Source organism: Chionomys nivalis, chromosome 5 (assembly GCF_950005125.1).
Source record: "Chionomys nivalis chromosome 5, mChiNiv1.1, whole genome shotgun sequence".
NCBI lineage: Eukaryota > Metazoa > Chordata > Mammalia > Rodentia > Cricetidae > Chionomys > Chionomys nivalis.
The window spans coordinates 68,326,596-68,350,509 of record NC_080090.1 but is presented as its reverse complement, the minus strand read 5'-3'; the positions used below and the strand labels follow the sequence as shown (position 1 = coordinate 68,350,509).

At 45.2% G+C, this 23,914-nt stretch overlaps 1 protein-coding gene across 3 annotated transcripts in view; it reads right to left on the bottom strand.

Annotated features, from left to right (window-relative positions):
- Positions 1–1,809: 1,809 nt before the first annotated feature.
- The window catches only part of Rgl1 (ral guanine nucleotide dissociation stimulator like 1), a 268,005-nt gene continuing 245,900 nt past the window's right edge, over positions 1,810–23,914 (bottom strand). For all 3 annotated transcript variants that reach the window (XM_057769585.1, XM_057769583.1, XM_057769584.1), the window contains 7 exons: positions 23,487–23,519; positions 20,786–20,907; positions 18,857–18,946; positions 15,207–15,393; positions 11,308–11,562; positions 7,752–7,866; positions 1,810–4,244 (listed from right to left, as the gene is read on the bottom strand). In XM_057769585.1, the coding sequence (XP_057625568.1) occupies positions 4,057–4,244; positions 7,752–7,866; positions 11,308–11,562; positions 15,207–15,393; positions 18,857–18,946; positions 20,786–20,907; positions 23,487–23,519 (990 nt within the window). In that variant the 3' untranslated portion in view covers positions 1,810–4,056. The remainder of the gene's footprint in view (positions 4,245–7,751; positions 7,867–11,307; positions 11,563–15,206; positions 15,394–18,856; positions 18,947–20,785; positions 20,908–23,486; positions 23,520–23,914) is intronic.

Here is a 23,914-nt window from a genome sequence, read left to right as displayed (position 1 = left end):
TACAGTGAGACATTTTGTTGTATGGGCTGCTAAGCTAAACTGACATATATAATTTTAAAGGTATCTTGACTTCATAATTTGGGTCTAAGGATTGTTACTTTGGAAAAGAGGTTCTTCTTTTGTTTCCACAGAGGATGAGAATCTGTGGAATCCTTCTACACTGATGCGGTTTGATGGACCAAGACCCCCTGAAAGGTTGCTGTGAAACCCCCTAAAAAAATTATTTCGCCCAACAAAAAGCAGGAAGCAGTTTGGAGAAGAAACTGTTATTGCCTGGACTGCTTGATGTTATGCTGTATGAACTAGACATGCAGGACCCACAGAGAGATGACTGCTGAAGCAGCCTAAAGAAGGTGAGACAGTCCTTCAGGGTTCCTGCTTCATGAAAGAGTCTGCCAGACATTTTGCAGGACATAGAAGAAAGTGACTGACAAATACTGCCAATATAGGTGGAACTGTCTTTGAAATTTACTGCTTCAGCCGGGCGGTTGTGGCTCATGCCTTTAATCCCAGCACTCGAGAAGCAGAGGCAGGAAGAGCTTTGTGAGTTCAAGGCCAGCCTGGTCTACAAAAGCTAGTTCCAGGACAGGCTCCAAAGCTACAGAGTTTTTTTGTCTCAAAAAACCCAAATAAATAAATAAATAAAAATGAATGAAATTTCCTGCTTCATGGAAAAGTCTGCTGGATACTATGGTCCTGTAGGCTGAAGGTGGGTGCCTGCAGCCTTACAGAAGAACTTTGGGTGACTGTACAGACAGTGGGATGTCTGTCAATTCTAGAGTTTTGGAAGTTGCTTACAATGCATTTCCTGTTTACTTGGGTAATATTATATTCTTCTGGAGTCTTTGGTGGAGTTGAAGAATAGATAGTTGTAATTATAGTTATCCTTGGTTATGATAAAAAATAAAGTAGATATAAATGTTGTAACTGTAATTCTTGCTTGATACCTGTCTTGTTATATGTAATTTTACTATATTAAAGTTAAAACCTTCCTTTTTATTTAAACACAAATGGGGAAGTGGTGTAGGAAGTCCTTCTGTCTATGTGTTGCTTTTATTGATTAATGAATAAATCTGTTTCGGCCAGTGGCTTAGCAGAATAGAGCAAGGCAGGAGTTCCAAGCAGATAGAGGAGGAAAGAAGGCAGAGTCATGTAGCTGCTGCCGGAGACAGAAGTGCTGGAACTTTACCCTGTAAGCCACAGCCACATGGCAATACACAGACTAATAGGAATGGGTTAATCCTAGATGTAAGAGCTAGCTAGCTAGCAATACGTTTAAGCTATTGGCCAAACAGCATAGCAAATAATATAGTTTCTGAGTGATTATTGGGTGGTCTGGGCAGCTAGGAACAAACAAGCGGCCTCCTACTATAGGAACCTGTAGGAAAGTAATTCTGGGTGACAATATAAGAACAAGGAGACTGTGTTGTATGTAGTCAGCTGAGATGGGACGCCTTCTGAGATGACATCCCCTTCCATGGAGGATTTCCTTGACCACCAACAGTTTTACGACTGTCCAGACGGTGGCAGCACTGTGTTTGAGAAAGGCTCTAGGTGAGATAGCAAGGCCTACCTTAAATCCTCACCCCAGGTTCACAGCTTTAAAGGGCAGCCCTGGTGCCTGGCTCCTGAGAAAAGCAATGGAACAAAGCAGCACCACTGACCATCTCGTTTCTCTCAGTTGACAGCCCTTGACAGTAGAGACAGCCACTGCCACTCGCTCTTCCTCTGTTCTGTCTGGTAGGTTCAGAAAAGGCTTCTGAACCAATGCTGGCAAGCCCGGAGCCCGGGACCCACCCAATTAACAACACTCCAGATACAAGCCCTTCGGGTCCGGCAGCACATGCCAACCAAGTCCCCAAACCAGTTTATTAGTTTAACCAAAAGGTAAACAGATGCTGGAGATGCAAAAAGACAAGCGTGTGAGCAGCTGGAAACAACATCCAGCTGTTCGCCCAGAAGCAAAGTTAAAACAACTAAAGTGGCATTAAATAAATGAGGCCATGTTTTATCCACTTAGGATTTCCACTGTCTTTTTTAAAAAAGGTAAATATATATATACTTTTTTTTTACATTGCAGAATATAAATCTAGTCTCTACATATACAGTATAATTACACAGGGTGAGCATGGGGCATAACACCTTTGTCTTGGGAGCCACACCCTAAACCAGGCCAACAGCTCTGCATTTATTTTTTGACCTTGACACTGAGAAAGCCAGGCTGAGGCTAGGTTTGCTTCAGTCTTATGATGGCTGTGATCCTTGCCATCTCCCATCCATGCACAGAAGCACCAACCAAACAAGGCTCACCATCACCACCACCACCACCAACAACAACAACAAAAGGAAAGTGCCTTCTGACTAGTTGACACCTAGCCGGTCTCCACAGCCCGGTTCAGTCTCCGGGGAAACACCAAGGGAATCTGATGACTTCTTGGTTCTCTCTTTGGTCCATTGCCACAAATCTCTGAGCTTTTCCTGGTGTTTCTTGTTGAATTCATATGGCTACTTAAATAACACAAACCCTACACAACCTTTTGGAGCTGTATATAATACACTGTTAGGAAAAAATAAAATGTTCCCTGTTACAATCCGGACATCATATCCTAGGTTCATCTTTTTATTTTTTTCAATAAAAACTGATATTTGGGGAAATGTTTTTCTTAAAAAAGGGGACAACAGTCTGAAAGTGCTTCTTACACATGTCAACTGATCACATATGGCTTCTTCATTCAAACCCCAGCACAGCTCAGATCAGAAGCAAAAGCATGATGGTGTTGCTATAGACAAAAACGCCACTTGACATTAACGCTAAGAGCAGCTGTGGGTGGGAAGGGAAGAATGTCACTGTTTCCATCTAGAAGGATGCACCTCTTTGAGGAAAAGCTGAGACAGTGCACACCATCCCTTCTTTCCCTGTGACTAGGCAAAGGGATGCTACAAAAGTAAAGAAGGAAACCAGACACTGTTGTGCGCAGAGAACACTTTCTGAGGGGTTATTACAGGAGGTGGCTGCTCCAAAATCTTTCACAGGCTTGAAATGATCAAATGTAGTCAATCGCAGTAGAAATGTCTACACCTGAGGAACAAATTGCACATAAGATAGAGGTACAAGGCTCCAAATGGCAAAAGACTCCAGACGGACACTTTTACATGCAAAAGGCAATCAGAAAGGCAATGAAGTCGCAGCACTCCAAGACAGGAGAGTCCAGACGAGTCACCGTTCTCCTGCCACTTTCTTCTCTGGCTGATAGGCTGTGGACACGGCTACTTGTGCAATAATGACTGTGGCATGTTCTTTAGGAGAGCACACAAATAACAGGGTTTCCAGAAATCGAAACAAGCTTGTGTTGACTCCAGAGGCATTGTGATGGGGACCAGCAAGGCACGCAGGCCTCTGAAGCTCTGGTGAATGCAGGCAGAGGGCAGAGACCACTGACTCATCCAAACCTTCCCGCGGGGTCTTTCATGCAGCCCGTGGCCACTCCAACCTCTGCGGCTTGTTTTGTTCATTGGATGGCACGTGATTGAAAAAGTAATCCTCTCCCTTTACAAAAATAGAGTTTGGACTTCTAATACTGGCATGAAGAACACTCTGTATGGTAGATCTGATTTTATTTATTTAGAAGGTATGAGACTAGGTTCTCAGTCCCTTCTATTTCCCTGTAAAAAGTGACCTCAACTTCCCAGGCCATTGTGCAAATTGTTTTTTTCATAACCCAGAATATCCTGCAAAGTTCCTCTTATATACACACACTAGATATGTGTGTATGCATGTGGATATATATATATATATATATATATATATATATATATATATCTTCAAATGTGGACCATTTTGTATTTCACTTCCAGGTCCAAGAGCATCAGTGAATCATTCATCCTTTCAATGTCAAATTCACTTCCACTCTCCCCACATAGTGCTTTGTGCACATCTGAACTCAATAAATATCTGTTGGCGTCATCAATGATCCCCAACGCTGGGGGCTGGCTGTAGTCACCACAGCCGTTCGTAGCCCCACTCTGCCTTTGGCGAGTAGGGACGTGCTGTCCCTTTCAGAGGGTGATCTTGCTATGTCTGTTACTCCAACAGCCCCGCTTAGCTGTCCTGGGCAATGTCAAGCTGGTCCGACTGCGTAGCTTCACCTGCTCCTCCACTGAGTTCTTTTTGCGTAAAATGAAATCAAAGTTCACTTGGCTGTTCATGGCATAAAAGACATTTGCAGAGTCTGGGATCACCAGTTCTAGAGGAGACAAGCAGACAGCAGCCGGTCAGTTTGTGTGGGCAGCCATCATTGATTGGCAGAAGTCAGTCTTGCCCAGACACAAGGCCTGGCAATGTGAACACTTCCTCATGACCGGCCCCCAAAACTTAACCCCTATCTGAAACTGAGCGCAAATAAAGCATCAGAAATCCCCCTGTGAACTGACTGTTCAAATAAAAAATGTTAAAGCTTGAGGTGAGCATGGGGGTAGGGGCACCAAGATGGTCCCAGGGCAACACAGCTGGAACAAGAACCCGAGTTTCCCAACTCCTGCCAGCCTCCTGCTATCCGAGCACACACGTGGGCCTCCGCCGTCTGCAGGAGTCCTGATATGAACAAGACTTAAAGCAGTTTTCCAGACATCTTTCCTTGGATTAAATGAAAATATTTTTGACATAATTCCAAGTCAAACTCATTAGGTATTCTTTTTGAGTTCTGTCTGGAGTTTGCCTTTCAACACTAAACAGCACCTACAGAAGGCAGTGCATGCCACTAACTTTTAAGCTATATTCAACTTCGATGATGGCCAACAGAACACTTGCAGTTTACAAACAAGGGTGGTTGCCAGTGGAACTGTGACAAAGCAAAGTTGTTTATTCTGTTTTTAAAGGCACAGAATAAAACGGGCAAATGTGGGAATATCGGGACTTATGGCAGCGAGGTCAGGGAAGAAAGCGGCAGGGCTTTCCCGATACAGACCACACAAAGTGCGCTTCCTTCCATTGACTTCTTCACACTGGGACCCCACAGTGAGCCCAAGATGATCAGGGTCTCCTCTGCTGACACTCCATGTACTCTGGTACCCCCAAGAGTCTTCTCACTCACACTCACCTATTTTGGGGGTCACAATAAAACTAGTCCCATTTATAGAGCACTTGGCATTTCGACAAAACTCTCTCCAGTACGTTATTTATCTCCTAATTGCTCTATGGTGTATGAAGAACCAGAGAGGGCTTTTGTCTCCAGGTTGAGTGACAAAGAGCCATGGCTGGCAAGGTCAGGCATTTGTTGAGACCACTCAGCTGGTGGGCACAGTTAGGCCTGGGTTTCACTCTTTGGGCCACTGCATCTTCAGACCCTAGGCTCCCTTTGTATTACTCTGTGGACCACAGGTTACAACTCAACAGGACACTTTTGGATTTATGGTTTCACTGCAACTGCATTTCAGTGTTATAACTGAAGGTGTGGAGATGGCTCCACCTGAAAGTAATTGCTTTATGGGGACAAGGACCTGAGTTCAGTTCCAAGAACCTATACAAAAAGAAAAAGAAAAAGAAAAAGAAAAAAAGAAAGAAAAGAAAGGAAGAAAGAAAGAAAAAAAGCTGGATTTGGAGCTGGAGAGATGGCTTAGGGTTAAAAGAGCACTGGATGCTCTTCTAGAGGACCTGGGTTCAATTCCCAGCACCCACAAGCATCTGTAACTCTAGTTCCAAGGAATCAGATTCCCTCTTCCAGCCTCTGCAGATACTGCATGTACATAATGCACAGACGTGTGTGCGTGCGTGTGTGCATGTATGCATGCGTGTGTGCATGCATGTGTATGCGTGTGTACATGTATATGTGTGTGTGCTAGGTATGGACACACACTAGCAATTCTCACTGAGAAAGCAGAGACATGGGAATGGGTTCCTGGGGGTTGCTGGTAAGCCAGCCTAACCTACGTGGTGTGCCCCACGCTAGTAAGAGCGCAGTCAACAGTGCCCACTGAATGATATCCAGTGTTGACTTCCGGCTCTGCGTGCACCTGCACACTCCCCACAAATTATAATTGCAAAAGTTTTATTCTACAAACTCAGGCAAAGGCAGACGACTGAAAACCTCCAACAGGCAGCTGGGACAGGACTGCTGCAGACACTGCAGCTTTTAATGTCTGGGAAAGGCACTGTTTGAACCTTCGCTACTCTTCTCCAACCAAAGACAGAACTCTGGAGATCCGTTGGCCAAATAGCTGTGGTTTCCCTCCACACCCCCAATGACAAGATTCCCCTTGATTTCCAGGGAGGAGAGTGCTCCCTATCGCTAAGCAGCACCCCCCACTAGGATGAGACATTAGTGTGGGTCTGCAGGCAGGCAGGGCTAGTGCCGGCCAACAATGGGTGCTGTCACTTCCGTTCTCAGAGTAGTCTTATTCTGACTGAGCAGGCCTCCGCAGTGTGACAGAGAAGTTATTCACCTGCCCACCTCTCTCCCAAAGCCCACCCCCAACTCAGATGAGCAAATAGATAAGATACACTGTTTACCCAGAGAGACCTTTGGAAAGCATTTTTTAAAATAATGAGTTCTTGGCCTCACAGGTGCATTTCATTGTTCTTCGGTTACCAAAGATCTGTCATCAATTTAAAACAAAACAAACAAAAATATCCCCCCATACACACACAACTTTCTTAAACACTGAAGCGAAACAGGTGAGAAATTCTGCCTTGAGTCCTTCTGAGTCACGCAGGACTGAGAACCACAGTGTCTACTAAATAAAGTGTGTGTCCACCTGCTGCTTCCCACTCCTGACACGCAGAGACTGCCCAAGAAATCGCACTTCTTGTGGGGAACACCCACTCCTGACACGCAGGAACTGCCCATGAAAATGCACTTCTCGTGGGGAACACAAACTATGGGTAAGAGGAATTCTATGGAAAGGGGGCCTGAGAGTTGGGAGCAGCTGGAGACACTGGATGCTACAGTAGGGTGGTGTGCAGCTGGTCACCCTGGGTAGTTGAGATGCACCACCAGGGGCACGAGAGGGCTCTGAAAACTCCTGATGTGCGAGCCTGAGAATCTGAGTTTGGATCTAGCACCCACATAAAAAGCTGTGTGCCTGTAGGCATGCCCTGTCAGGGAGGAGATGGGGGATTGCCTGGGCTTGCTGGCCACCAGTCTTGCTCCGGGCTTGGTGAGTACAGACCACCCATTGTACTGCTCTGGATAAGGACACACATACCTGTGCATGCACCACACACACACACACACAGCTGTGAATACACCACACACACACCTATGCATATACCACACATACCTGTGCACACACTACACACACACATACACACACATGGCTATAGCACACATACCTGTGCACACACTACACACACACATACACACACAGCTGTGCATACACTAGACACACACAGCTATGCATATTCCACACATACCTGTGCACACACTACACACACACATACACACACACGTGGCTATAGCACACATACCTGTGCATACACCACACACAAAAATACACACACACACTTGTACATATACCACACACATACCTGTGCATGTACCATACACACACCTGTGCATACACTACACACACACACACCTTTGCATACACTAGGCACACACACGTGTGTGCACACATGCACACACACACATACACACATGCCACTAGGTTCCAATGAAAAGAAACTGAAACACATTACATGCCCTTTCTGCTGTCAGCAGCTGAGAGCAAAATGTGCACACTGCTGCCACCTGCCGCACAGAGGAGAACATGCCCACCTTTGTCCTCTGAGATGACCTGGACCAGCTCGTATTCCTCAGCTGGGTCTGAGTCCAGATTGTGCTTCATCATCGCTCTCTGGATCACAGCAGGAGTCTTATCTTGGCTTGTCAGCTGCAAAGGCAATGAAGTCATCAGTGACATGCTTAGCTCATGTTTCCTAAGCTCCCAAGCTCTTACATTTGCTGTCTTGTGTGGCACATACTTCTCTAGGAAGGATGGAGTAGTTGGCATTAGAATGGGACAGAGAGCCAGGACTCCTGAGTGTTAGTTAGTACTACTTCCAACTGAGTAGTCAAAGGATGGCAGGCAGGCAGTCACAGAGCTCTCTACTGACATGGGGAAAACTCACATTGCCTATCACCCCACATGACTAGAGTTTCCAATAAAAGAATATATAAGAACGATGAAAAATGTAAGGCATTATGAGTCCTGGGCCAATGTGATCTTCATGAGTTGAGCTGATGCAATGATAATAGTTGACAACCAACAGAAAGAAATGGCTGCGATTCTGCCCATGGGGGGGGGGGGGCGCATATGAGACTCTATGACCCAGCAAACCATTTGCTAATAGAAATGAAAACCTATGTACACAAAGGGACTTGTGCACAATATTCATAGCAGATTCGTCCACAACATCCCAAAATTTGAATCAAGCAGAATCTTCATTAATACTACAGGAGAATGGGTAACAAAATGGTGGCCTCTTGGCTGCTGAGCCACTAAAGACCTGACGGAGAACTGACAGCTGCAGCAATGGAGAGAATCCCACAAACGTGTTGAGTACAAGAGAACATGACCCCTGCATCTGTGTCATTAGAAGACTAGGTTAAAGGGACTGATTGGAAGTACTGTAGGGAGTCTTGGTGTGGCTGGAAACAGCCTCCATTCGATTTCTGATGTTGGACAGACAGATACATACAGAGATTTTAAAACTCAAAGAACTGAACACTAAGATTTGAACTGTATCCTAACCATATTTCAATAAAATAAGCTCCGAATTAAAGCATAAAGGTTCTGTTCGTCCCCAGTTTGATCTTTTCTTTATCTCTGCCCACTAGTTGGTGGTGACCATGAGCTCAGGTGACATCTAAGAGGCCATCGACATGCCATCCCTTGAGTGATTTCTTTGAAGGCTAAAGAAGTGAATGAAGACTCGGATTGTGCATATTTGAAAAGGAAAGCTGCTCTCACCAGGAGGTGAGAACACCCGCTAGCTAGGATTTGGCACACATGTGCGTGTGTGCATGCACACACACATATCTGATTTTCTCCAGGGCCTAAGTGCCCTGGAGCACAGGCAGCAGCTGCTGTGATTCAGTAAACAGCAATAAGGGCCATGTTGATTTGCCTATTACAAAACACCTGGCTTATGTACTTACAAGAAAGAATTGGTGCACACAAAATTTTAAGGGAGGAAAATAAATATTTTTGATAATATAAAGGAAATTATCACCAAGCAGTAGATTAGTAGTGTGAGCTAAAGGAGGAAGTAGGGTAAATGATAGGAAGAGGAGGTAGATTCTGGTTTAGAAATCTATTTAGGGAGAAAGCCAGCCTACAAAACAAGGGCAGGACCAAGGGCTTTCCTTGGGCATTTAGTACTTTGTATGACAAAAGCTAGAGAGAACTAATTGTTACAATCAGTATTACCAGTGGAGAGGGCTCCAGTCTTCATCCTGGGAATCATAAGGGACCCAGGAAGGGACAGCAAAGGGGGCTGTGCTCCCGCATCCAGGCCCTATCCCAAGGTAGGAATACCCTGGAGATTCCTGTTTACTGCCTCCCCAACACCAGGACATCCCATTTGATCTAAGATGTCTGCTGGATGTACTGTTTTCCCTGACCAGCAGAGCACAGAGCCATGGGCACGGCACACGGTGTAACTGTGGCTGTGTGGGTGGCCCCCAGCTCTCTGGCTGGCATGTGTTACAGTAGAACCACTACTGATGCCCTGGGCTCCCTTCTACTAGTTGAACTAGGTCTCATGCCACACTCATTTCCACCCCTCGGGGCTGAAAGATATGTGCTACTGGACTCCGATACCGGTCCTGCATCCCTGTGTTTCTGACAATCTATTAAACGGTGTCATCTGGATGTTCCAATTTATAGACCCTGAAACTTTCTTCTCTAGCAGTTCATATCTCACTGGATGGTCACAGGCCACCAGGCTGACAGATGGCCCCAAATTCTCCCTCTTCCTTAAGAATCCTCCCTCTTCTGTACCCTCCACAACAGTTACCAAAAGGCTGATAACGGGATGAATGGCTCTTTACAATAATACCTCATAAGACTTCTCCCATACAGCTCTAGCCACGGGATTGTTATTCATACCCTTATCATGCCATGCAGGAGAGATGGGAGCAGCTTCCTAGCTTGCTTCCCACCCACAGTGCCCCTCCTACCCCCACTTCCACAAGGCCAGTTACTCTTCTAGTGAACAAATCTGATAGTTTCTTAACATGATCCCTCCAGGGAGGGAGGCCTTATTGTCTGTAGAATTAACACAAAGTCCCCTGCGGAGGCTGCAAGACCATTTTCAATCTGGTCTGGCTTCTGTTAGAACATTTAGTGTTCTCTCTCTCTCTCTCTCTCTCTCTCTCTCTCTCTCTCTCTCTGTCTCTCTCTCTGTATATATTCTTCAAAGATCAATGAGTCTTAGTCATCTCTTTATTCTCCAAGCCTAGGGCAATAACTAGTAATAACACATGCTTAGTAATCACCGTGTTCAACGAATGGGTCAGCAGATTAACGGGATATTAAAAGACAATGACTCCACACCACTTACGGCACATCCAGGCCTCAGCTTGGACGCAAATGATGACAATGAAAGTGGAAATGGGATTTATTGTAGATTTTGCTGCAGTAAAGAATTCATCATTTACTTATTTGGGTATATGATAGACCCTATCAACTAAGGAATTTAGTCATCTAACACAAGACCACACAGTCAAGGTTATTACCATGAGAGGCCTTGTATGTATTCCAAAAGGCGACCATCATCAACACGAGCTTTGACATTTCCCTAGTTGGATGCAGGTTTTGTAAGAAGCACATAAGATCCAGTTCTAGTCATCTATTATGTGTAGCTTCTGGCTGACCCAAACTACTTCCACCATCACCATCCTCTTTAGGAGCTAGGCTGGAGTCAAATGACTAAAGGGGAAAGCTCCGTCACCAAGGACCACACTACTGAAAAGACATGTCAATTTGCTCATCAATCTAAACACTGGAAGAGTTCCAAGAAGGCATGCGAAGCAGGGGCATCCTCCCCGGGCGCTGTCAGACAGTCACCACATCAACCACCATGAAATGGGACACCAACCTGCATGGATAGGCTTAAATAATTCTTAACATGTCAGAACTATACCCCACACCTGCACCATTAGATAAGCGTACCATCAATCTATGTCCAGGAGGATGCTGCTGCTTTCGTGTTGGTTTTAGGTGCACACAGAGACCATGCGTATTCAAGGGTACCAATCTGCACAGGTGACAGATACACAGGCATGGGCTCTTCCCATGGAGACCCTCCCAGACAGGATGACCCCTTACCATGATGCTCTTGTACATGTTGCCATTGTTGTCTTCTATACTGATGCGGATAATGCAGGTGTCCTCGTTCTGCTGATTGTAAACGGGAGGCAGTACTGTGGAGGTAATGGATGTCACGGAGACGGAACGTTTGTGGACTTTCGGGTTGTTGTTGCAGGTTGGAGGGGAGGACAGGGGGTTGATTAAGGATGACACCCCTGAGGAATTCGTGTCCATGGAATGAATCGAGGAACATGAAGAGGAGGACTCCGAGAGCTGCAGGCGTTAACACATCCCCAGAGGAAACAGAACCATTAGACCCTGGACCAAGCATGCATCAACATTTTCAAGACAGAAGTAGATATGGAAACTGATCAACTTTAGTTACTTCGTCCTCAGTGTCTCATGCGTCTCTTGAATCTGCTCTCACACACACCTACAGACCATGGGCTGATGGGACTGTCAGTGACTCCGTGTGATCCAAGCACTGAATCTTGGGAAAGGCACCGTGGTTCTTTGCTTTTCTGTTTTTAGTCGCTTATATGAAAGTCAACCAGGAGATGGCAGCAGATATCAGCTTATACAGGCCACATACGCTGCAGTAAGTCAGTTTACAGATACCAGGAAGCCTTCCCTACAGGAGCTTGCTGATTCTCACCATCCATGCGGCCATAGAGAACATTCCATCCCAGCTCTACTTCACAACCAGATTTCGTAGTAGGACACAAATGCCTTTACGTTTAAAGGCGTCTGAGATAAGGACTACAGTCTATGCAGTTTTGCTGGAGGGGTACAATCACAGATCACCTGACCCTTGATAAGAACTACAGTCTAGGTAGTTCTGCTGAGGAGAGGGGCAAGGGTGTGATCACAGAGATCACCTGATCCTTTTTACAACTAGAGAAGTCCAAGGCCCAGACAGAACACTGTCCGCGGGTTCATCCACCCAGTCTCAGGGCTACCAGGACAGGAGCACTCCACGCCCCCTTTGCCATGGTGTCCACACAGCAAGGTGCAGCATGCTGCAGCAGGAACTGTGCTGAGTCGGCCAATGTGCGATTGCCCTGATCTACTGCCATGAGACTGGTAATGACCTTTCACCTCTCCTTCTCACCTAGGTCTCACAGCATCACAACAGTGAGGAGAACACGAATCAGGAGAATCGGGTCACTTGCCCGAAAGACACGCAGCCTTTGAGTATCTCTGCCACTTTTCCCATTTGCTGGTAGGTCCAGCAACATACACTTCCACGATCTATGTCAAGGCCACTTGAGAAATGCGTGTCTGCAGCTAGTGAACTTCTCTGTGTAACCAAATATTCGAGGTACACCCAATATTAATTACCAGACAAAGAGATGCTTAAAACTCACCAGAATGTATTCCCCACACAAAACCATTAAAGTGAACCATTTAAATGTCATTTATTACAGAAACTTTTGCTTGTGTGTGTATACGTGTGTAATATTTGGAATGAGCTAAGTTGAATTATAATAATCCTACAACATATTCTAGAATTCATTGAAAATCAATACTAATGTCTTCCATATGTGTCTGCCCTTCCACAGAAACAGATTAAGAAACTTGGCTTTCTGATAATGTGGCTTCTAAAAAAGTAGGAACTATGATATCTTTACTTTCTTAGGGGCTGCTTCCTCCTAGGGCATCCTATGTTAAAGACAATCTCACAGCATGGGAGTTCTATTACAGCTAGAAGCTGCAAGGCCAGCTCTGACATGCAGCATCAGCAATGGGACTGTCATGGGATCATTTACTTATACGCTGCTGTTGTTTGGATTTCTTTTCTTCTGTGTTCCCAAGTGACTCAGCTTGAGCACTTGCTCAGAGTGGATAATTTGAATTGTATAGTTTTGCCTGTAAGTGTATTGGCCAAGAAGGTCCATTTTCCAAATGCTGGTTGATTTTTTTTTTCACTTTCACATTCCATTTCCCCCTGGGCTTCCCGCGGTTTTAATAACATTTAACAGAGACAATAAGACATTAAGGATGGTGAGGTTCCATGAGTTATAAAAGAGCATCTGACGGGCCTCATATTCCTGGTGAGAATTTCAGTGCTAAGGAGCGGCACGAAGATAAATGTTCATGAGTGATGATATGGAGCATGGAGAAACAGGAATGCAGAATCCACTTTACTTTTAAAGAAAACAGCATCACATGGGGGAGGGAGAGAGACCATGTGGGGGCTGTGAGATAGGAAGTCATCTCAGGGTCCAGTTAGGAGTGTGCAAGACATCCAGGCCCAATCAGGCACTGTGCAGAGCTGTGGAATTTTCTGGGTAATATACAGGGATTTTGTAGCACAGAAGCTACATGTACCCATGTCACACATTCATCTTTAAGTCTGGAGAAACCAGGCTCTGGGAAAGCTTCATCTGAAAATATATAAACATAACCTATGCAAGAAATTAGGCTGACAAAAAAAGAAGAGTCGTGGAAACAACAGCATCTGCTTGGTTTCCAAGAGACCGTGTGTTTGTGTGTGTGTGTGCGCGCGCGCGCGTGCGTGTACAGGTGTGCTGCTGGGGCGGAAGCCAAGGCTTTGTCCCTGCCAGCCATGCATCCAGCCCTGCCCAGCCCTGCGCTACATCCTAAGTCTAATCTCCATGGTCCCCTCAGGGTAATGTGCTCTTACTCTACCTAAGCGCCAACAGATTGATTCCACTTCCTTCCCAGACAAGGACAGAAACCCCTCAGAGATGTGAGGGCACCACAGCCACGGCCACTTTCCTATGATTACAAAACCCAGAAAACATTGGGCTCTGTGAAAAAGCAAATGAGTAAGGCCTCATTCTAGATTTTAAAAGAATCTGTGTGTGAGAGAAAGAGATACATATCTGTGTATGGATGTGTGTGCACAATTATGTGTGTGTGCAGATGTGTGTGTGCCAGGGCACAGAGCAGATGCGCGAGGACAACCTCAGGTATCTGTTCTTGTCTTCTGCCTTGTCTGGGACAGGCTGTTCACTATTCGTACACGCAGCAGGCCAGCTGACCTGGGAGCTTCCAAGGGGCCTCCTGTCCCGTCTCCTGTCTTACTGTAGATGTACAGATATTTTCTCTTACCCATTTGTGCAGCCGTGAGAAATGGACTGGATGAGGGTCCCACTATCGGCACTTACAGCTTGCCGTCTGTTTCCACTGTGGTAGACGATATCATCATCATCAACTCCTCACCCTGCTGCAACTGTGACCTTTGCCCTGGGAATTTGTTTCACAGTTCCTCCCACTGAAGTCGGGTCATATCTCCTTGCTTCAGTTATTTATTTTAATGTGACTGCTTTAAGCAGTGGAATGTTGGTCGGCACGACTAAGAAAAGGCTCTCTGGGTGTGTTTACAGGATGGGGCTTCTTCCTCTCTTCTGCAGACATTTCAGCATGCTAAGAGAGTCTTCTGGAAAGTCCATTACTCCAAATGAATGACAGGTAAGTGAGCAGACTTGGGTTAGAAACTGTGGTGTAAGGCCAAGCCTGACCCAAAGCAGCCAGCCTCCCTAGAAACATGGTGGTTGCTCTAAGTCACTGAGTTTGAGAGTGCTTTTCCTATGTGACATGGGTGTGGTACAAGTGTGGCGAAGGCAGCGTGTGACACCAAAACGCTGGCATATTTCCATTTCTTATGCTTTGTTCCTTCTCAAGGAGGCCTGATTCTCTGGACTAAAGCATATTTATTTCAGGGACCACAATCCTTTGGTGCATTTCAGCATAAAAATGTTTCAAGGCACAAATGAATATGCCAACCAATCTCCTTAGCACTTTGCAACTACGTCTCTGAGGAATGGGTCCCCAGAAGGGGCTGTCTTGGACACCTACTGAAAACTCTGAAACAAGACATTCTTCATGTGGCAAACTGCATGCTGGCTGCTGCAAGAGGAATGAGAATTATGGAAAGGGTTAGCATGTACCTTCTTTTGAGGTTCATCTGGTGTGTCCATGGGTGTGACGGAACCCTCCTCAGCCTCTGAATGGTTCGATTCACAGGAGGACACGCTGACCGAGTCCATGCTCTCACCAGAGCTCCCACTGGCCGTGGACTTGGGCTGCTCTTTGGTGGGAGTGCTCCCAGTGATGATGTCAGACCCCAGAAACAGTCTGCAGAAAACAGAATGCCAAACATGCTGGCTGTTACAAACCTAGAACTCATGCCCGAGCAAATGATGCGTGCCAATTAAGCCCTTAAGGTTTTTCAATCTTATATGTTCTGTTGTACATATTTTTTTTAAAAAAAAAAATCTATGATATTTCTAACAAATCGTAGTGACTATCTTGTTCCAGGAAATTATGCCCAACCCCAAACAGCGCATAGGTTGTTTAATGATGCAGCCTTTCCAAGTCACTGGTCCTCCATCTTTGAGCAGTCTATGGAGCACTGTGGCAGGGTCAGAATACCAGCACCCTGCCCCTTATTGCTTCCTGCCCTAAAATGAACTTGGAACTTCCTGCAGCTGGAAGAGGTGGGAGTGCTCCGGATAAGAAACCAAGGAAGAACACTTCTGCTTTGAGTCATTTGGAGAACTACAATAACCCAAACCCCTTCCCCATAAAACAACTATGTAAGACATACTAAAACCTCTTTTCAGCTGAGGTGGCATTAGCTGTAAGGGAAATCCCTACAGATCTTAAGGAAAAAGAGAACTGAAAATCAGAAGTTGGTGAGCTATTTCTGCAGCTGCTCTCTTTGGGAAATGGGAGGTATGAATGTTGGCAAAATAGTCATTTAAAAAAACAACACACCTTAATTATACATAATAATGGGGTTCCATTTGATGTTTGCATTCATATATACAGTGTGAACCGTGAACTGGTTGCAGATTTAACACGTACACAGTATGCTGTGTACCGTGAAATGAGGGTTCTGTTTATGAAAGGAAGGATGCTAAAACTCAGCCCTCTATACAAAGCCAGACTCTCAAAGCGCTCTACCCTCAGTGAAGAGACAGGCTAGAAAACTATCCTGTGCAGACACAGGAGACAACAGGGAAGCCTGTCTGTCCTGACCTGAATTTGTATGAAAGGAATAATGTTTCTGATTTGCTACATATGTGGTCTACATGTTAGGAGTCTCAGGCCACCACTGGGAATGATGGATGGATGGGTGGACAGATGGATGGACAGACAGACGGATAGATGGAATTTATTTTTCAGGAAGACTATATCTTTTACCCAAGCTGCAGAGAATCCCTTTATAAAGAGAAGCTTGCAATACAGAATTACAAAATATACACCAAGAACCACTCTATACACAGAGAATAGGCAGACATAATGGGAAGGAGACTCCAACTCTTGGGAACTTCTGATATGGAACAGTCAGAGTGAAAGCAGTCACTCATTCATTCATTCACTTGACAAATATGTGCATGTCCACCAAAGGCCAAGTTTTATAAGTATACTTTAAAACATTAAAGATATAAGAAAATTTAAATCTGTTCAGAGCAAGGCCACTCTAACGAAAAAGAGGATTTGAAAAAAATCACATAGACGTGAAATGTATAGTGATTTAAATAAAAAAAATCAGTAGGGTTAAATAACGGTTGAAGAAAACAATTCTGAAAAATCAGGACACAACCGGGATGAGGGAGGGATACGGGGGAACAGGGGGTGAGCAGAATTGCGGTGCATGGTGTGAACCCCAAGATTCAATAAAGAAGTTTAAAAAAAAGAAAGAAAGAAAAGAAAAGAAAATCATGAGTATATCTAGAAAGAAATCCTCAGAAATCAGCATCAAGAAGCAAAGCTAAGGAACGGAGGCTGAAGGACACCATGGAAACAACAGGAAGTCCTGCCCATGTGTAAGAGCAGCTGTGCCTCAAGACGATGAGACTGGAAAAGGGAACGTAGGAAGATACAGGGGCTGAGAAGATTCCAGAACTGCTGAGCCACAAAAGTCCACAGATCCAGGAAGCATTATACCCCCACATCAGAAATGCTAACCAAGATGTCTACATGATCGTTGGTGGGGTTGGGCGTGTCAGGGTGAACTACTTGGCCTGGGAAAACTAGCCAATATTCCTAAGGGATATTCTTGCTTGTCCCCGGCCAGTGAGATAGCATCACTCAAAGGATCAGACTCAGGTTTATAAATTTGGGAGGCTGCATGAGAGGAATTAAAGTCTAAAATTAAATTTAGATTTCCTGGAATTAAAATCTAAAGATCAACTTTTCGGAGCAGAGAGAGACTTGAGCTCCTACTGGTCCAGTCAAAGCCCAGGCTCTAAGGAACAGTGCTTTATTCCCCTCCTCCCCTCTTCCTTCAGAATGTCATTTCACAGTCACCGGAGGTAAAGCATCTATAAACCTAACTCTGAGCCGAATCAGGTGTGCACCCAGGTCCTCCCACTACAAGCACAAGAGATACGTTGTCCACACTTCCGTTTCCTGTCCTGTGTGACTGGAGCTATAGAGATCTGTTTCCTGGATTATGTTCATAAACACATTGTATTGCTCTCATAGAGCCCTAGCATTCGGCTCATTTTAATTTCTAAACACATCCAATACTCACTTAACTGTGTATGTGGCAGCATTTAGACTCTGTGGACAGAGCAACAAATAAAAACAAGGCTTACCCTCATGGTGCTTAAATTCTCTACAGATGCATACAACATATTAGATGAAGGTAACTGTGAGGGGGGAAAAAAAACAAAGATGGAAGGCAACCAAGGGAGGGCACCAAAGACAGGTAACATGAAAGGGTATGGGTATCAACAAGCTTTCCAAGGTGACATTTCTGCAAATACCTGAGGGGCGTGAGAGAGTGAGGCAGGTGGCTCTCTAGGAGTGACTGTGTCTGGTGAGTGCAGGAGTGTCTGAAGGTGGCTGAAGTGCAAAGGGGAAGATAAGGACAGAGACAGAATGGGCTCCTGGGGCGGTGCTGATGCAGCAGGGCAGGGCCCTTAGATAGTCTAAGGTCTCTGGATTCCATCCAGAGGGAGTGAAGTCTCACAGAACTGACCACAGAAGGCCTCTTCGTCTCCCATACCTGATGGATAATGCTTCTATTGTAATACTCTAAACTGAAAACGTCAGCACGAACGAGGATGACCAGAGAAGATGTCCCTGTCGGAAGGCCACTCTTAGGAGATGACCACTCTTACCATCATCCAGGGAAAAAGACCATTTCAAGCCACGGGAAGGGCTAGTGTACAGGCAACTGCCCCGTGTGTGTACAGGTTGATGTGGTGGGCCCTAGTGGACCAAGGCAAGCGTGGTAAGAGAGGGAAAGCTGGGAGCAGATCACACAGGGCCCAGTAAACAGGACCTAGAGCTGAGATTTCAAAATAAAACCACTGGGTGCTTTTAAAAAGTGAGTCTGTCGTTGGAAGGATCGCCAAGCTATTTAGTAGAGAATGAGCCTTATAGGACAAGAGGAAGGCAGAAGGGGCAACCTGCTGCTGGATGAGAGGGCAGAGGGTCATGCTACAGGGAGGGGGCTGGAATGGGCTGGTGTGATGCGCCCTTTGAGCTCATGACAGGAAGCACACTAAGTGGACACTCAGAGCTGCTGAATACATTTCCTTCCAGGACCCCTGGCTGGGGGGGGGGGGGGGAGGGCACTCACAGGCTCAGCCTCTTCACCATGCTCTTCCGAGGCTTAGGCGAGGTGGTGCTGGCATCGGCAGCTGCTTCAATCTCACAAGAGAGGGCATAGCTGAGAAAGATGGGAAGTCCCAGGTCAGTGTTTAAGCACAGAACTGACTCCCAACTCACGTGGTTTGCTGGAACATGGGATCTAGAGGAAGGCTCTGAATATCAAAGGAAAGCTGTAGACTGTGGTGCTCTGGCATGGATATCAGAGGGTGTTCGCTTGGGGCCGCACTCGGTACATTTACACTGCGTGCCTCCCCTTCTCCCTATTCCTCTCACAGCAGATGGACAGAGCCTGCTCCATTCTGTAGGCTGCGATACAAGGACGAGCGACTGGCAGCAGAAGCTGACTGCAGCCTGCACCTGATCATCCTCATCCCACCGCAAGGCTGGAGCTTGAAGAATCCTCCCCCCTCAACGACCCCTACCACCATTTCTTTTCTGCTTCCTCCTCCCAATGTGCTTGTGTTTATGGGCACAACACACATATTTTTATGGCAGAAAAACGAAAGAAGGTATTTATGTAGAATACCTAACCTTTGGGGAACAGATATAAGCAATTATGTTATTTATAAAGATATATAAATATAACTACAAACCTTATCTTTAATTGTCAAAACCTGCTCAATTAAAAATACCCAGGCTTCAGATATTGGCATTGGTAGGCCAGGCAAACAGTAACTGATGCAAACACAAGAGGAGCTTCTATTTGAAGTGTGTCTTGTCCAAGCCTGTAGCTTTATCCAGCACAGGCACGAGGTGAGTAGGAGGCAGGCCATGATGGCTATCATTAGGCCATCAATGCTAAGGCGGTAATCAGGCAGGCCTGGCAGAACCAGCTATGCCCTCAAAGCCCTGAAGTCCTCATTGACAAATAACTTATTTTGCTGTCAATTTCACTCTTCCATATGATAAATCTTTAAATAAAATCTGAGGTCTACTTCAGCAATCGGCAAACTTTCTCTGAATCAGACCAGATAGTAGGTATTTTAGGTGGTGGACCATATGATCTGCCTTTAACGCATGAGAGCAACCACAGATAGGATGTAAATGAATGGGTTATATTCCGCTAAAGTGCTATTTAGGGATCCTGAAATTTGAATTTCAAGTAACTATCTCATGCCGTATTATTCTTCTTTTATTTTTTCCTTCTGCCACTTAAAAATGTGAAAACAGGCAACATGCCACATAAGGCCTGCAGACCACTGGCAGCCACCAGACTAGAGGGAAGGTCTTACCCACCGGGCCAGCATTCAGAGCACTAGCTAGGCTCTGTGAGCCTTTCAGTGCACACCAGCAATGTCTTGAAACACGTGGCCTGTGCCTTACCCACACAGAGAGGCACCACTGCCCTCCAGACACCAGGCCTTTGCTTGGGTCCCTGTCTTACACTGTCTGGAATGTTCTGCTCTGGCTCTCCTGGTGAAATCTCTCTTCACAGCCCAGCCTACGGGGTAGATCTGCAAAGCATCCCATCCCCTCCCTCCTCCAGCAATGACCTCCTCCTGCCCACAGGTTCCCAGCACTTCAGTTCTTCTCTTATTTCAGTCTCTCATGGGTTCCTCTTTCTCTTCCGCTCCCAACTCTGTGACAATGGCAGTGGCATTCTAATGGTACTTTCCAGAATACGATTTTATGCTTAAAATAAACATTTTTACAAACAGGCATCCTGAAGATGAGGAAGAATAAAGGAACTGCTCCAGATTTCAAAGGTGAGTGCCAGGCAGGACTTAAACGCCCATTCCCTAGTCCTGGCCACTCAGTTTCCCTCTGAAACCAAGGACCAGGACACTTAGAACAGGAACCCAAGAGCCATTGAAGAGACGACCCAGCAAGGTCCTGGCCCCTTTATGCCTCTTACCAGCATGGCGGTAATCACCTAATGGGTGATAACCCAGCTTACCTCTCCTCCTCTGTTAGCAGCTGCTGCCTCTGGAACCACTGGATAAACTTCTGGTCCGGGGTCATGCAGTAGCTGTTGCAAGCAGACTGTAGGAGCTTTATCTGGGCAATCACTTCAAATTCCTACAATCAGAATAGAAAACCAAAAGGAGAGCGAATAATAAGATATTACAAATAACAAATTACAGATTTGTATTATTACAAATAATAATGAATGAGATAATAACAAATACCAGTCTTTTCAACATGGAAAATAAAGAGAAGCCCATTGAAGAGGACTCTGAAATGCTGCTGCTTTGGAAAGTAAATGAATGAGTCTTAAAAGCTCTAACTCAGGGGTGAGGGTGTAGATCGGTGGTTGAGTGTGCACCTGGCATACACAACATCCTGGGTTTAATTCCTATTACCACAAACAAAAATAAATTTAAAATACACATATGTACCACTTTAAACCCCTTAAGTCCTTGCATGCTTCTGTTCTTTTCTCTTTGAAAAAAAAATTCATATGACTAAAGCCACCATCAAAAGCAGGCCCACTAGTCACTGGCTCAGTTTACAATGGCGCCTTGGCTTCCCTACTTCCATTCTCGGGATTCTTTTTCCTTTTCAGTACAAGATTGTTGGAATACATGAGTTTTACTCCTATTTCTTAAAAAGAGAGAGTAGAAAAGAAAGAAACAAAGAAGGAAGGAAGGAAGGAAATGTTTCAAGTCAAGAAGCTCCCAGCTCCCCACCACAGCTTCTCCAGCGCTTCCCTCAATAAATACGCACTGGTGGGGCCGACCATCTAAACAGCACGGCTCTCACAAAGCTTATGTTTAGGTTTCCCGAATCCTTAGGTTTTTACTACTCTAGTAAATCTTTTAACTAACATTCTGAAGCTCACAAAGAACAAGCAAAGCGAGTACATGATTATGTCCAAAATTATTTATACTTCTTAACAGGCTTCAAGGTCCCTTTCATAATATCAGCAGTGAAGACAAACTGTAGCTTTAGGTTTCCTATCCAAACTTTGCAAAAGTCTAACTTCTTAGTCTTAAAAGGAAAGGAAGCAGTTTCCAGGTTAATGCTGAATTTAAAGGACCAAGCATGGGGCACTGTGGGGGCAAAACATGACACAACAGAAGTAACTAAAGAGCTGGTGGGGTCACAGCCTTCAAATCAGTGGTCTCATCCGCACCCAGTGCAGCCATGGATTATTTCCCACCATGCCACAGAAGGTTCAGCGGGTGAGGGACAGAAAGCGCTGGTCGGTTCTAGCCTGGCTGGCTGCTCGCACCATGCTCACATCAAGCCCCATGGTCTTCACTCCGGCACTGTTCTCTGACCTCACGAGCTGAGACTACACTCAGCCTCCTAGTGCTTCTCTAAGAGCCTCCACTTCTGTTTTGAACTTGGATAAAGATAAATGATAGCTGCCTGCTCATCCGCCTGTCTGGCTCCTGGATTGTGGACTTGAAGAGGGAAGGGAGCTCTGGCTTCCCATTGCAGAAGTCTCCAAACTCCCTGTTAGGGACATCAGCAGCACTGGTAGAATGGAAGGACGGACAGAAGACGGTGAAGCTCTGTAGAGTGGGTTATAACACTCACCCATCTTCCTTTCAAACATTCAAAGGCCTCTCTCATGCCCATTTGACAGAGAAATTATAGCAAAATCTGCACTTAAAACACATAGTGCAGAACTATTCTATCCATAGAAAGATTCAAGTTTGACATAGAATATTGGATAATCTAATGGGGAAGTTTATGTCGTCTCTTCACCCAGACAGACCCATAGGAGCAACCATTTTTATTAACGCCATTCACTCTTAGAAACTTATTTCCTTAATAGATGAACTTGGTTTTTTATTCCACTAACAAAAATGGATGTGTGTGTGTGTGTGTGTGTGTGTGTGTGTGTGTGTGTTAGTGGTGCATGCCTTTAATCCTCTTGGGAATCAGAGGCAGGTAGATCTCTGTGAGTTCGTGGCCAGCCTGGTCTACAGAATGAGTTCCAGGACAGGCTCCAAAGCTACACAGAGAAACTCTGTCTCGAAAAAGCAAAAAAGAAAAGGCATATATTCAAGTTGTGCACATGATATTTTGGAATGGGTATTTGTTGTGGGATGACTAAACCAAGCTAACTAACCTAGTAAGTGTTTCACATACTTCTCTGTAGGAGAATATTCAAAATCTATTCTCAGCAATAATTTTCATATGCATAATACATTATTACTAACTATAGAGTAAACCTGCTTTTCTAAAAGTAGCTGTAAAGAAGCAGATGAGGCAGGGGTAAGGAAAGAAACCTGTTAATGTTTGTGTGTGTGTGTGTTTTAGGGATCAAATGCAAGACCTTATGCATGCTAGTTCAAGTGCCCTACCATTGAGCTACATGCACAGATCTACACTACCTTTAATTTATTAATGAGCTTTGTAGCTGGACAAAATCTGAACTCTGGCTCATCAGCAGGGGAATCTGGACCAGCTACTCAATCTCTTCCATCCTCATCTTTGACTGAAGATGAGGGAAAAGACCTCGTGAGGCTCTCGTGGAGTCATGTATAGGAGCATGCCAAACATATGGTAGATTTAAAATGCTTAATAAGTATCAGTTTTTCTTTCTCTCCAGAAACAAAAGAACAAGATTTGTCTCCACTTCTTTCAGTTTTTCATGCCCAGATGCAATAAACTGGCCAGCATAGGTAAAGAGTTCCACTTACCCTTCTCCTTTTCTCAAAGTTGATCAGTCCACCCTGAAAGAGATGTTTGAAGAGTGTAACCAACCAAACTGCAAAGCCCTGTGCTGTTGTAATAAGAGCGGCGGGTCTGCGTCCCCGGCACCCGGCCGCCCGCATGGCTAGCTTATGCCCCGAAATAATTACACGGAAACTGTATTTTTTTAATCACTGTCTGGCCCATTAGTTCCAGCCTCTTATTGGCTAGCTCTTACATATTGATCTAACCCATTTTTAATATTTTGTGTAGTACCACGAGTTGGCTTACCAGGAAAGATCTTAACCTGCGTCTGTCTGGAGTGGGAGAATCATGGCGACTCTTTACTCGGCTTCTTTCTCCCAGCATTCTGTCTGTTTACTCCACCCACCTAAGGGCTGGCCTATAAATGGGCCAAGGCAGTTTCTTTATTAAT